Genomic DNA, 14,015 nt, shown 5'->3' with positions numbered 1-14,015 from the left:
GCAGCATTCGGGGGTAAATGAGTGGGGGGCAGTTATCTGTGAAAGATGCTCATACATAGCAATCAACGTAGCGTGCTTTTTTCTTTTTCTTGAGGATGTTTTTTTAAGCCACATGGTTTCCATGTGGAAGTGATTTCTCTTCCTAATTAAGATCACGTTTATGAATAAAAGCAGAGGAAGGAAGCCAGCTTAACATGGGTATCACACCAGAAGCCAGGGAAAGCGGGAGGTCTTTGAAGGGTAAAAGATGAAGGTAGTTGGGGTTCGGAAGGAAGTGATTTTGTAGACCTTGTGTTTTGTCTTGGTTGTTTTGCGGTCATTTATTGGAGTCATGTCTTGAAGGGGCTCATTACAGGTTTAATTCTGACATATTTATTGAGAAAAAGAGACAAGGCTTGTTTGGGTTTAGTAGCACCCCTGTTGTAGGTTAGCCAAAATTTACCCTTAACATCTCATGAGGAGTTATGTCACTTAACTTCTCGAGGCTTTGCCTACATACTTGAACTGTAAGGTTTTAAGCCATTGGGCTTTTAAAATACTAAAACCCTTCAAGACGTTTCCCAAATGCTTTTGACAGAGAATTAAGAAATAAGAAGATGCACAAAAGAGGAATAGCTTGGGATTTTAGGATCTGTGCAGGCAGTATTAATCAGCACCAAAAGACGGAAAGGGAAAAGAAAACAATGGCACTGATGGAATGTAGGTGCGTTAGTTCTGTTCATGCTGAAACAAAGAGGAATGTCTTATTTTAGGTTGCCATGGACCAATTTATTTTAATCCTGTGGAAATAGATACATTGATAGCTAAGTTTTAACCAAAAAAGAATGATTTGCTGAATTATATTTTCATTCTATTTTGAGAGTCCATTAAGACTTTAATACTATACATAAAAATAAAACAGAACACAGGAGAGAGTGCGTCTAATGGTGACATTTCTTTATAGTTAAAATTAAGTCCAGGTTTGCTCAAAGTACAGTTGACACCAGTCGTATCATCCTTGAGTTAAATGAACATAATTTACCTTTGGCATTTCAACAGAGTTACCATGGAAGATCACAATTTTAAAAAACAAAACCTACCTGCTTTGCAAAAACTACGTATGCATACATGTGTGTATATATATCCATACATTTACGTACACACACACTCATGAGAACAGCTTTCAAGTTGAGTTTTATCTCAGTTTAGATAAATGAAAATAGAGTAATACACATTTAGGTTTTGGGTAGTAGATTATTCAAGACATGTTATATTGAAACTTTCAACAATCTGATTTTCAGTACAAAAAGGACACTACAGATATTGTGAAAAACACCTTCAACATGAATTAAAAATTTCCCTTTAACCCTTTTCACGCTGTAAAGTAATACGATATATTTTTTGGCCTTATAATGTCTCTCACTGGTTTCTGTTTAAAATCTTGTAAACGAATGCATAAATACAGAAGTCTGCATCTGTATGCACATGCGCGTATCTGTGTCGTTGCAGTATTGGAGAGAGACGTTACTGTTTGGGGGGCAGTACGGATTAGACTGAGAAGCTAGAGGCGGGAAGAAAAGAAGAGCCAGGAGGGCAAAATTGATGACTGAGATTGAGGACAAAATAGCACATGTTAACCAGCGGCTCGCCATGTGCTCCCAGAGCCCTGGGGGCTCCCCCCGCCCCAGCCACATTCTCACTTCTCTACAGCTCCAGTCTGAGAAATCAGAAAGAAATTCAAACAATTACCGTGCAGAGGAAAACATTAATGTTCTGACTCAGAACTTCAGAACCAGAAATACACTTCAACCTCAGTGAAGTCCCAAGCCCAGATTTTCAGATAAGTGAACTAAGCCCAGAAGAAGAGAAATGCTTTGCTAGCCAGCAGGGAAAGTAATACTAGCCTGAAAGTCTCCTGGTTTCCAGGTCAGGATGATTTTTATGACTACCTTCTGGGAGAGGACTAGTAACAGTCCAGCCAAGAGCCTCTCTGTGATGAATGTACTGGTGGGGATACTGTGTGTGCCATGAAGGCAGAGGTTAGGAAAGAAGCTTAAACCAAACAAGGATTCTTTTTCTGGAAGACAGCAAAATATTGCCCAGGAAGAGAAGTCATCTGATACTATGTGAGGTTTCCCCTTGATCTTTTTAGAAGATCCTTTCCAGATGCTGCCTTACACACTAATAATGCCAGAGAATCGGATCCCGCATCCCCCAGGTCCTGCCCTCACTTTATGTGTGTTCCACGCTCTTCAGATTGATTGTGAATCTCTGGCCTCAGGTTGCACTTGGTGTCACAGGTCTCTCTGGTTTCATTTATGTATGCACAAGGGGATTTGCTTTTCCAGTCTTTGAAGCTGTGTGCATGCAGCTTGACTTCAAAGCTGTGTAAAACCATCTCCCACACCATTTAAAGCCCAAAGCTTCAATACAGGAGATATTTGGAGGAAAGGGAACAGTCTTCTGATAGCATTATTTACAGTCCCCTACTCTGCAATTCAATGTACAGGCATACACCAAATCATCTGCTACATGTCGGTAAAGATATTGATGAATACGCTATATATACTCTTAATAAATTCCTTACTATACATGAGGTTTTCTATTTTGAAGCATCATTCACTAAATATTTATTGAATGCCTGCTATGTGACAAGGAACTGTGTGTTGACTCCAGGTGAAAAGGGCAGAAATGTCCACGTCCTCATGGAGTTTACATAATTATTCTCTGCAAAATGATGCCTTTATCAAGGATAGTTAATAATTCTGGGCTCTGGATTCCCTCTTTTGGTCTGTTTACACATGCATGTTTTTAATGAATGTAAGCTTGTTGTTAAAATATAACATAAGCACAGAAAGGTACACAAGTCCTTGTGTACAGCTCAGCGGAGTTTCACCAAGTGAACACATCTGGGAAACCAAGGAACAGAACGTTGCCAGGCTCCAGAAGCCCCCTTTTAAACCCTATTCAGTTACTAACCTTCCCAAGCTGTTCTGACTTCTGATACCATAGATTCGTTTTGGCTTGTTTTCAACTTTATAAACCATCATGTGGTATGTGATCTGTGTCTGCTTTCATTAGTTCAATATGGTGCTTCTGAGAGTCATCTGAGTGGTTGCATATCTTTGGGTTCATTCACTCCCCTTGTTGTGTTGTAGTCCATTGTGTATTACAGTTCATTTATCCATTCTCTTGTTAAAGGCATCTGGAATATTTCCAGCTTGGGGCTGTTACTGACAGCGTTACTATCAAGATTTGAGTACGTGTCTTTAGGTGAACGTTTCTGTTGGGGGTGCACCTACTGAGCTGGAACGCTGGGTCGTAGATGATGTACTCATCGGTACTACCTACTGCCAAGCAGTGTTCTGAAATGTTTATACCAAGTGATAGTCCCACCAGCAGCGTTCGAAAGTTCCAGTTATTCTACATCCTTGCCAAATTTGGTGTTATGTACTTTTTCATTTTTATGTGTTTTTTTTAAGTTAAAAAAGTAAGTAGAACAGAACCACTGGGACTTTGATAAACAATGGAACATCATAAAGTTTATAGCAACAGTGATAATCCCTTGGATTTTGGTCTGTGCCAGTGGTTCAGAATGGTATTATATTGAATTACAAACTCAGCTTAACTGTTGATGGAATCAAAGCCATTGTTTACAGTGGAAAATCCTGCAAAAGTTTGTCTTTCTTACATTTGGAGTTGTGGCTTTCCCAGGCCAGCAGTGTTGAACCACCTTTTTTTTTTCTTTTCTTTTTTTTTTTTTTGCAAGAGAGTCAGGTTAGAACAAATAAAAATATTTACAGGCTACTCTTTTTGAATTTCAAAATGGACATGGCTTTATTGAGACCTGGGGAAGAAACATATATTTGATGTGCGTTAAGCTACAATGTTAAGTAGAAGACGGGAAGTGAGAAATTTGGAGCAGCTGTTGACCAGTAAACTATTGACATGGGATCATATTTGAGAAATGGCTGTAGGAAGACAGTGATCATCCTGAAATTAGCTTGCCAACCATATTGTAAAGCTAGAAGGGCTAACTTTTAGACCGAGACCCCTAACAGGGATCAATATTGGCAGCCCATCGTCCCCACTTTAACAGCACTTCCCAAGAAAGAATTGTAAATATAATGGAGCCAAGCCCATCCCAGAAGGGCCCAGCTGCAGTAAAAATGAACCTTATTCTTGGAAAGATGCTGATGATTTCCTTTCTCTTTTCAGTCCAAGATTTACACTTACACACCAACCTTATATTTGGACTTCAAATTGGACCAAGGAGCAAAACATTCCCAGCCTATTCCTAAAGGTATGGTGGTTTCTGGGGTCTGGTGATCATTTCAGTGGGGGGAAGAAACCAAGGGGCTGCTTTCTCTGAAATGTACTTGTTTCTGGACCTCAACACAAAGTTCTATGAACCTTGTTTCGGTTGAATTATGTTTAAATTAGCAAATACTGCTGGAGCTTTTCAAGTTGAGAAAATGGGGACGAATTCACAGACTGTTAGGGCCAGACCGTCGGGGCTACCCCCTCGTTTTATAGGTGTGAACACTGAGGTGCAACAGATTAGCTACTTGCTCAAGGCCACGTATACCCACATCTCCTGACTTTCAAGCCACTTTTGACGCTCAGAGTTCCTGGAGACAATCCAACCTGTGTTACTAATGAACCAGTGCATTCTTGATTAACATACAGCTTTTGTTATGGAGGGATATACTTTTAAGTCAATATTTAAATCCAAAGAACAGTTAGAAAACTCTCAAGTATTTAAGGCCCGTTTTATTTTTTTAAATGGCTTCCCCTGAGGTCACTAGGCAGTAACCTCAGACCCAGTCTTTTCTTCTTTGGTTTTCTCATTCTGGCTATTTTTTAAAATGAATATATGATATATAATTTTATTTATTTATTTATTTATTGAAATATAGTCGATTTACTATAATGTTGTGTTAGTCTCTGGTATATGGTGCATAGTGATTAGACTTACCATAGGATCCAGCAATCCCGCTCCTGGGCACACATCTGGAGGAAACTCTAATTTGAAAAGATACATGCATCCCAATGTTCATAGCAGCACTATTTACAATAGTCAAGACATGGAAGCAAGCTAAATATCCATCAACAGATGATTGCATAAAGAAGTTGTGATTATATATATATATATATATATATATAGAGAGAGAGAGAGAGAGAGAGAGAGAGAGAGAGAGAGAGAGATACGTCTCCAGTGGAATATTACTCAGCCGTAAGAAAGAATGAAGTAGCAGGGAGGGAAATAGCCCAGTGGTAGAGTGCATACTTAAGTGTGCATGAGGTCCTGGGTTCAATCCCCAGTACCTCCATTTAAAAAAAAGAAGAACAAAATTATGCCATTTGCAGCAACATGGATGGACCTAGAGATTATCATACTAAGTGAAGTAAGCCAGAAAGCAAAAGACAAATACCATATGATACCACTTATATGTGGAATCTAAAAAAAGAAAGGAACTCATTCTGGCTATTTTTAAGTACAGAAAAATTTTTTACATTAATGTAGTTAAACATATGCCTACCTTTATACCTAATTTTTGTAACAATAAGTGTGATAGCACATGTGCTCTAAGTTTTAGTGCCATGGGTTTTTCTTTTACTTTTGAGTTTGCTTCCCTCCAGACCCTTTTCCTCCCTCATAGCAGTATCCTCTCTGTATATCACAGATCTGGGGGATATCCCAGCTAGATCCTTGAATTAGATCTTGCAGTGTTTTTCCCCACACTTTCTTTTCTACACTAACATATATGTGCATGTAAATATACATGTATACAGGATTCTTTTGTCCTTATTTTACTAAAATGGAGTCATAAATACATTTTTGCATCTCACTTTTATGACCAAACAATACGTCATGGAAATCCCTCCCAGTCTGCTAGTAGGCTCTGTTTAATGGCGACGTTCTACACCATGGGTTGACTCCAATGGATTGAACGCTTCCCTATCAATGGGTGCTCCCTTTGTTCCCAGTGCTTGGCTGCATTCTTTACACTCATGTACTTCCATAGGGGAACTTACGTTGATGCAACAAGTTTCCAGGGATGATCACAAAATTTATTATGTTTAATTTTGAAAGACTGTCGAGTTGCAACCCCAAAGGGCAGTCACAGTTTCCATCAGCAGTGTATAAGCTACCAGTTTCTCCATGAGCCCACCAACACTAAGGGCATGGTTCATGTTAATTTGGGCTCGACACTTCGCCACCACCCCATATTGCCTTTTAGGAGAATGTGTTACCTGTCAGTTAACAAAGCTGTACTCCTATATTATTTTTATCATTATGGATTTTAAACCTGAAATTTGTTTTCAGAAACATTTTTGGAGGCATACGAAGATGAATAGCTTAGAAATGCATGTTTATTGTTGAGTCCCTGAAAACCCACTTTAAACAAGTCTTTATGAACCCAGTTCCAGTTATGAAGCAGAAGAACTTGTCTTTTCCAATGTATCACTTCCAGTTATAGTGTGTTTTACACACACACACACGTCTCATCCATGCTTGATTGCGTTAGGTGACAAATCTAAAGTTTGAGGTTTCCCTGTCCAATACCAGACAAACAATTAATTCAGATATTATAAAACACTTATTATAGACTCAATAGTACTGGCGGCCTGTAATCTGACAGGCTGGTAAAATGATACTGTATAAATTTTACTAGCCAGTCATTCAAGTCAAAGTCACCCTTTGTCTTTTTTTTAAACCACCTTCCCAGGCCAAATTCCATTATAAAATCCAAGAACTGTCTAAATTCATTTTATTTGAGTGCTTTGTTGCATCAAATATCCCTTGAAATGTGTAGCCCATTGGCTGGGTCCTTAACATGTTTTGTTTATACTATTTCGATTGTTTTGTTATTCACTGTAAAGGGATTTGACATGGATGTCTGGGTTATGTTTGGCTTTTGGCATAATCTTTGCAGTCTAATTAATTTAATGTTGACTTCGTTGTATCACTACCAAACTAAATGGATAGAAATAGAGGTGTCCATTGCTACCATCTCATCCCTGATACCAGGATATCCCAAGGGACATCCAGTTAAGGGAGACTAGAAACATTTCTCATGAATCAGACTAGGTTTTATCTGAATTCCTTCCCATAAATAGTATTGGAATTGATTTTTGCCATCTCTTTATTTCCTTTGGGCATGGCACATTTCTGTGGAGTTGTGCTAATCTTGCAGAAAACAGATGTTTCATTCAGTGATGATTTGGAAGGCAGTTGATATCAGGAATTGAGCTGGACAGTGCATCACTTACAAAGAATCCCATTTATCGAGTCTGTGACAGTACCACATTCCTTTCACACTGGCCACACGTTTTTCTTGTTAGTTCTTGGCTAAAATAAGAATAAGTAGTTGTGCTTTTTGTTTGTTTGGTTTCTTTTTTTTTGCAGTGACTTTTATCATCTCTTGAAAAACAATCTGACCTTCTTTGCTGTAAGCTAATATACAGATAACACTGTTTGTTGTCACTCATTGAGAAGGACATAAATCTGTATTTCTAGGAAAATATCGATCTCTTCTAAGAAACTTGTGCCTTCTGGTCCTCATGTCCCCTTTGTCTCCAGACTAACTGCATCAAAGTGGGGCCCTCAGCAGGCACTCTGTTTATTTTATCCATCTTCCTTCACAGCATCCCTGCTGCTTGGTATTTAAAAGCATAATCTGGAATGTTAAAAATGGGGAATTGTTATGGTATGGAAAACCTTAATTCTATAAGCCTTTTTTGCTTCCCTCAACTCTTAACTTTTCTTGAGAGTATATGTACATCAATCAACAAAATATCTTTAGAGAACTTGTAGCTTAGCCCATTATTCATGGTAAGCAGAGTAAGGGCCCCACAAAGATGTCCATGTCCTAGTCCTGGAACCTGTGAATGTGTTACTTTATATGGTAAAGTGGATGTTGCAGATGTGATTAAGTGAAGGATCATGAGATGGGGAGATTAGCCTGGGTAATCCAAGTGGGCCCAGTGTCATTGTAAGGATCTGTATAAGTGAAAAAGGGAGATGGGAATTATCATGAGAGAAAGAGATGTGACAGTAGAAGCAGAGGTCAGAGTGAAGTGATTGCTGGTATTGAAAATGGAAGGGAGCATTTCCTCTAAGATCAGGATCAAGACAAGGATGTCCACTCTCCCCACTTTTATTCAACATAGTTTTGGAAGTCCTAGCCACAGCAATCAGAGAAGAAAAGGAAATAAAACGAATCCAAATTGGAAAAGAAGTAGCAAAACTGTTACTGTTTGCAGGTGACATGATATCATACATAGAAAATCCTAAAGAGGCTACAAGAAAACTACTAGAGCTCATTAATGGATTTGGTAAAGTTACAGGATACAAAATTAATATATTGAAATCAGTTGCATTGCTATACACTAACAATGAAATAGCAGAAAAAGAAATGAATGAAAATGAAAGGGGGCCACAAGCCAAAAAATAGGGGCAACTTCCATAAGCCAGAAAAGGCAAGGAAATGAATTCTGCCTTAGAGCCTCCAGAAGGTATGCCACCCTGCCCACAGCTTGGTTTTAGACCTGAGACACATTTTCAGACTTCTGATCTCTAGAACTATACAATAATAAACTTTGGTTGTTTTAAGCCACCGAGGGTGTGGTAATTTGTTACAGCAGCCATAGGAAACTAATATATCCTGTTAAATATTTTCAGTGTATCTGCTTCTGTGTTTACCTTATATGGGAAAAAACAGAAAGGAGCCACATCAATTATATCTCAATAAAGCCAGGGGTGGGGAAAGAAATAAATGCTTCAAGACACTTTTTAAAAAGTAGATTTTAATGTCATGCATTTAATAGCTACTCATTCGATCACATTAGGGTATATTTAAATAAATCTTATTGTATTAGTTATCTGTACTGCTGCATAACAAGTTACCCCACAGCTTAGTGGCTTAGGACAACCTCTCTTGTATCACAGTGTCTCGCAGTTTAGCTGTGTCCTCTGGCTCAGAGACTCCTGTAAGACTGTAATCAACTTGTCAGCCTGGGCTGCAGCTATCCCAGGGCTCAACTGGGAGGGATGCACTTCCAAACTCACACCCACATAGCCATTGGCAGCATTCAGTTTGTTGAGGGTAGGTGGATGCAGTCCACAGTCAGTCCCTTGCCACGTGGGCCTCTCCATAGGGCATCTCACAAGACATCTGCTGGCTTCATCAGAGCTGGCATGTAAAAGAGCAAAAGAAGCAGAACATGATGGAAGCCAGAGTCTTTACAAACCCTAATCTCAGAAGCCCTATCCATCACTTTTGCCTTGTTCTGCTGCTTAGAAGCGCATCTCCAGGTGCAGCCCATACTCAGACAGAGAGGATTACACGGCAGGAATACCAGGAGGCCGAGGGTGTCTTTCAGTCAACTCACCAAGCTTTTTATCTTGCTTCAAATTGCCACACATTTTTCCAAGTGGGCAACGACTCAAAAATGAAGTTGTGATTTTTCCTCATGCTTGTAATTTTTTAAAAAATTTGAATGAGCCTGGAGAAATAGATGGTGAGTTCTCAGAATTCCTCCCTACATGTCTTTGCTTAGTCATTGTCTCCTTTTTAAAGGAGAATGCCCTAATCATGAATGATTCATGTGGAACTTTAGATTTTCAGGTGTTTTCATAGATAGAGGGAAGGCTTATTTTGTTTACTACACAATATACATGATTTAATTCATGGGTCCTTTTTGCAGAACTCTCTGCTTACCAGTAGTCCATGAGAGTATTCAATCACAGTTCCCCTCATACTTTGAATATACTCATAACTATTATGGATATTAATTACTATGTCTTCAGAGCAGTGATGTACATGAACCAGAGCCCAAAATATAAAATTATTCAATGAGAAGTTTCATATCATTTTCCTTTGGGTGAGTTGTCTCTTTTTCATATTGATTTGTAGGAGCTCTTTATATATTCTGAGTACTAGTCATTGTCAGTTATTCTTATTGCAGATATCTTCTCCCTTGAACCTTGTTTTTCACTCTTCTATACTATTATATTTTTCTATATTTTAATGAATAAAAAACTCCTTAAATATATTAATCTGTTCCTTAATGGTTAGTGCTCTCTGTGGCTTCTTTAATAATCTTTCCCTAACCCAAGATTATGAAAATGTTCTCTCTATTATAGATGCTTTGATTTTTTTTGCCTTTTAAATTGATATATCTATACCTGGAATTGATTTTCATGTGAGGTTCAGTTTTGTCTTTTAAAAATGTGGTTTTGAAAGAGAAGAAAAAATGTGGCACAAATCCATTATGGGGAATATCATGAACATTTTTGGAAGCTTATAGTTCCCTGAATCATCTTTTAATAGTAATAATCATAACTAGCAGTTATTAAGTACCTCCTGTTTGCCTGAAGCTGCTGTAAGAACTCTCCTTTATTAACATCTGCAGTCCTCACAAGTCCATGAGGTAAAGACTGTGAGTGTCCCATTTTTCAGATGAGGATGCTGAGGTACAAAGAGGTTAAGCAACTTATTCAAAGTGAACTAGCCAGTGAGTGTGGGGGCTGAGAGGCTAACCTGTACAGTCTGACTTCACTATGGGTCTTAACCACTAAGGTCCAGACAAATTAGTGGATCTTTAGTGATCTTTTTAAGGCTCTATTCTCTGCATTTTGGGAAGCAGTGACCCTGCTGAGTTTTGCTCAATGTTTAGTGCAGTCCCGGAAGAGACCTTTTCACTTGGAGTGGAAGGGGTTGCTCTGGGGAGCATGGGGTCATCTCTGTGGTGATAACCCCTCTGGCCTGGGTCACATCTCATCACAAGTGTTAATAGCAGCCGTTGAAACCTCCTGCCCTGTGAAAAATCGAAGGGAAGTGGAAAAAGAAGGAAGGGGCAGGAAAGGGAACTGACGTTTGTTAAAAGCCTGCTACCTGTGGGCCTCATGTAGATAAGGTGAAAAACATAACGCACATACATATATACGTACGTATATGTACATATCTAGAAGTATATACAAATAGATGCAGTGCATCTGATCATCACAACCACCCTGTGATGTACGTATTATTTCCTTATCTTACAAACCAGGAAACAGGCTCAAAGAGGTTGAAAAGTCTGGTCCTGAATCTCCCTAAGATTCATTTGCTGATTTTTGAACCTGCATTTTCTGCCTCTGATCCGGTGTGTTCGTTTTTATGGCTGTTTCATAGTTACTTAGTTGGTTTGTTGTCCGTGGCACCACAAGGCCCCTCTAAGGTTTTGGTGCCCTGTCCCTCCTCCTTTCCCTGGAGAGGTTTGTTCGGTTAGACTGCACTAAGGAGGTGAGACAAGCAGAGTGGAGGGTAATGCTGGAGGAGAAGTGTAGGACTAGACTGAGAGGAGTCTGTCTGTGAGGGTCAGGGCTTTGGGCTTGTCCTGGGAGAGCAGGGAGCCATTGAAGGGTCTTAAGTGGGACTTCTGGAATGAGATAGGAAAGAAGTGGGCAGGGCACAACTGTTAAAAGAATGATCCAGCTGTAGAGGAAAACAGGATATGACAAAAACTAATTAGAACCAACTAGGCCCAAGATGATGGAAGATTTCAATTCCATTGGACCTGGAGCCCCATTGTGTGCTCATTGTCATACATTAGCTGCTAAATGACACACCCAACAGTGCCTTGACAGTTCCCAGGCTGACCATAAATGGTCAAAAAGTGGGCGGTGGCCCAACTCCTGGAAATCCCTGCCTGTTCCCTAAAGTAGTTGGAGTAATCCTTGCACTCATTAGCTATGAAATTACCCGACCCATAAAAACTAACAACCCTATACCCCGGGGCTTTTCTTACCCTCTGAGATAGCCCACATTCTGTCTATGACATGTGTGTCTCCCTGAATAAATCTGCTTTCATTCTGCTGTGGCTTCCTCTTAAATTCTTTCCTGCATGAAGCCAAGGACTCTCGCTTGGCAGCCTGTCCCAGGGACTCACCCAAGACCTAAAATGTGACCATCCATTCTCTCGTACCCACTTCTTCTGCAACAAGGTCCCATTCCCTGGGTGTAGAAAATTGATGGGAGGCAACTAATGAGAGGCTGTTTCTCTCACCTATATGATTTTATCTGTAAAAGAAAGATATAGAATAAATATGCCAACATATTTTGTTCATTATTTCATCCTTTGTGCTCATCTGAATTAAAAAATAATAGAGTACTGAAAATAAATAAAAACACATCTCTAAAGTTGAAAGGGAAATGGATTAACAAAGAGTTGGGTCTAATGATAACAAAGCATCAGACAAACCCAAACTGAGGGACATTCTACAAAATAACCAGTCTGTACTTTTAATGAGAGGAAAAGACTGAGGAAGTGTTTCAGATGAAAGGAGATTAGACGTGACACCTAAATGCAGCATGTGAACCCCATTTGATCCTGGCCTAGAAATGTTTCTTTCCTTTTGCCCTAAAACACATTACTGAGACAATTGGCTAAATTGGAGTATCTTCTGAACATAGCTAATAATATTGTATTAATGGTCATATTTTTTCACTGATATTGTACCAATTTCATAATTTTTATAAGTGCACTAGGGTGATGTTGGAAAATAGCCTTGTTTTTTTTAGGAAACACATGCTGAAGATTATTTCAGGGTAAAGGGGTACCATGTCTCCAAGTTTAGTCTCAAATATTTCAGAAATAAAAGAGTGATGTAGATTTCTAGAGAGCATGATAAAGCATATGTGATAACAAGTTAGCTTTTGGAGAATATGGGTGATTGGTATATGGAAATTCTCTGTACTATTTTTGTTACTTTTCTGTATGTCTGAAATTATTTCATAGTAAAGGTTGTCAACAAAAATTAATCAGCAATCAGTCTATGAAAGAAGTTGAAATTTTATTTGAGCCAAATTTGAGGATTATAACCTGGGAATAGCATCTCAGAAAGCTCTAGGAACTGTTCTGCCCATGAGAAGTCAAGGCACAGAAGGCTGTATGTCAAATGGCATATTATTGACAGTTTACACAGTCCAGATCCAAGCGCCATGTGACCCCTTATGAGATAAAGAAGGAATGTTATCTTTAAGGAGTTGTCTTACTGATGTTAGGAGAATATGGCTCCTGAAGGTTGAACAGGTATTTCTGCTGATGGAGAAGGTTTGTCGATGCGTGATACAGATAACCATGCACAGTGGGGGCCAGAGGGCAGAGAAAAATGTTTGTTTAAATTTTCCTTGTCTTGCCATAAAATGTGAATTCCATTTCACAAAATTAACAAACAATATGGTGGAATGAGGAGTGGCGGGAGGACCCAGTGGGTCTGCTTTCTGTCACCGGTCCATGGGGCCCAAGCTGAACGCAGACACATCTGGGGGGGAGGCTCCCAGAAACCAGCGCTGCTTTAGGGTATAGCATCCAGGGTGACCCAGAGTTTGGGGAGAGGTTCCTTCTCTCCTTAGCCCTGTTCCCTGCTCCCTTTCCCTCCCCAGAGCTGACCTTAGTCGTGTATTTGGCATGTCACCAAGCCATGTTTTTCTGTTTTCTCTGCACATCTATGTATAAGGAGCCTTTGGAAAGTTCACTGAAATAATGAACTTAGGACTGAGGAAGGAAGAAGACGAGCTGAGTTAAGGCAAGGAAAATAGGCCAAGAAAAGCTCTCACTGGGGACATTTGCAAGAATCTGGAACCTCCCTGAAAACGAGAGCACACACCACAGGAAATGATTTACGGGTTGAAAAGGAAAGTTGTGCACATCTTCTGTGGGCCTGAGGGAGGTCTGACTTAAATGTGTTGCTGATTAAGCCGTCCTACAGGGCCAGAGGTAAAATGTGACCTTTATCCCAACTCCTGTGCTTTGTCAGTGCCCGAAGAGCTTCCCAGCTGTGGAGAGCCAGTGGTTTGGAGAGCACATTCTCAGGACCTGTGACCTCTGGCAGAGCAATACAAATGCAAGGATGGTATCCATTCCTGGTGCAGGACCGAAAAGTGGGAGGAGAGGAGGGGAAAAAAGAAAGATGAGAAGGGCCTGCAAGTCTCACAAGAGAACTCTTTGCTGATACAATCCTGCTCTTAGCAGAGAAGGAATTC

The 14,015-nt window shown here is 39.7% G+C and overlaps 1 protein-coding gene across 3 annotated transcripts in view; it reads left to right on the top strand.

Moving 5' to 3' along the window:
- Nucleotides 1-14,015, top strand: part of PIR (pirin) — a 145,751-nt gene that overhangs the window by 105,090 nt on the left and 26,646 nt on the right. For all 3 annotated transcript variants that reach the window (XM_074359538.1, XM_010967999.3, XM_010967997.3), the window contains one exon: nt 4,198-4,282. In XM_074359538.1, coding sequence (XP_074215639.1) covers nt 4,198-4,282 — 85 coding nt within the window. The remainder of the gene's footprint in view (nt 1-4,197; nt 4,283-14,015) is intronic.

This window comes from Camelus bactrianus, chromosome X, assembly GCF_048773025.1.
Source record: "Camelus bactrianus isolate YW-2024 breed Bactrian camel chromosome X, ASM4877302v1, whole genome shotgun sequence".
In the NCBI taxonomy this organism is placed as follows: Eukaryota; Metazoa; Chordata; class Mammalia; order Artiodactyla; family Camelidae; genus Camelus; species Camelus bactrianus.
This window is presented reverse-complemented; position numbering and strand designations above follow the sequence as displayed.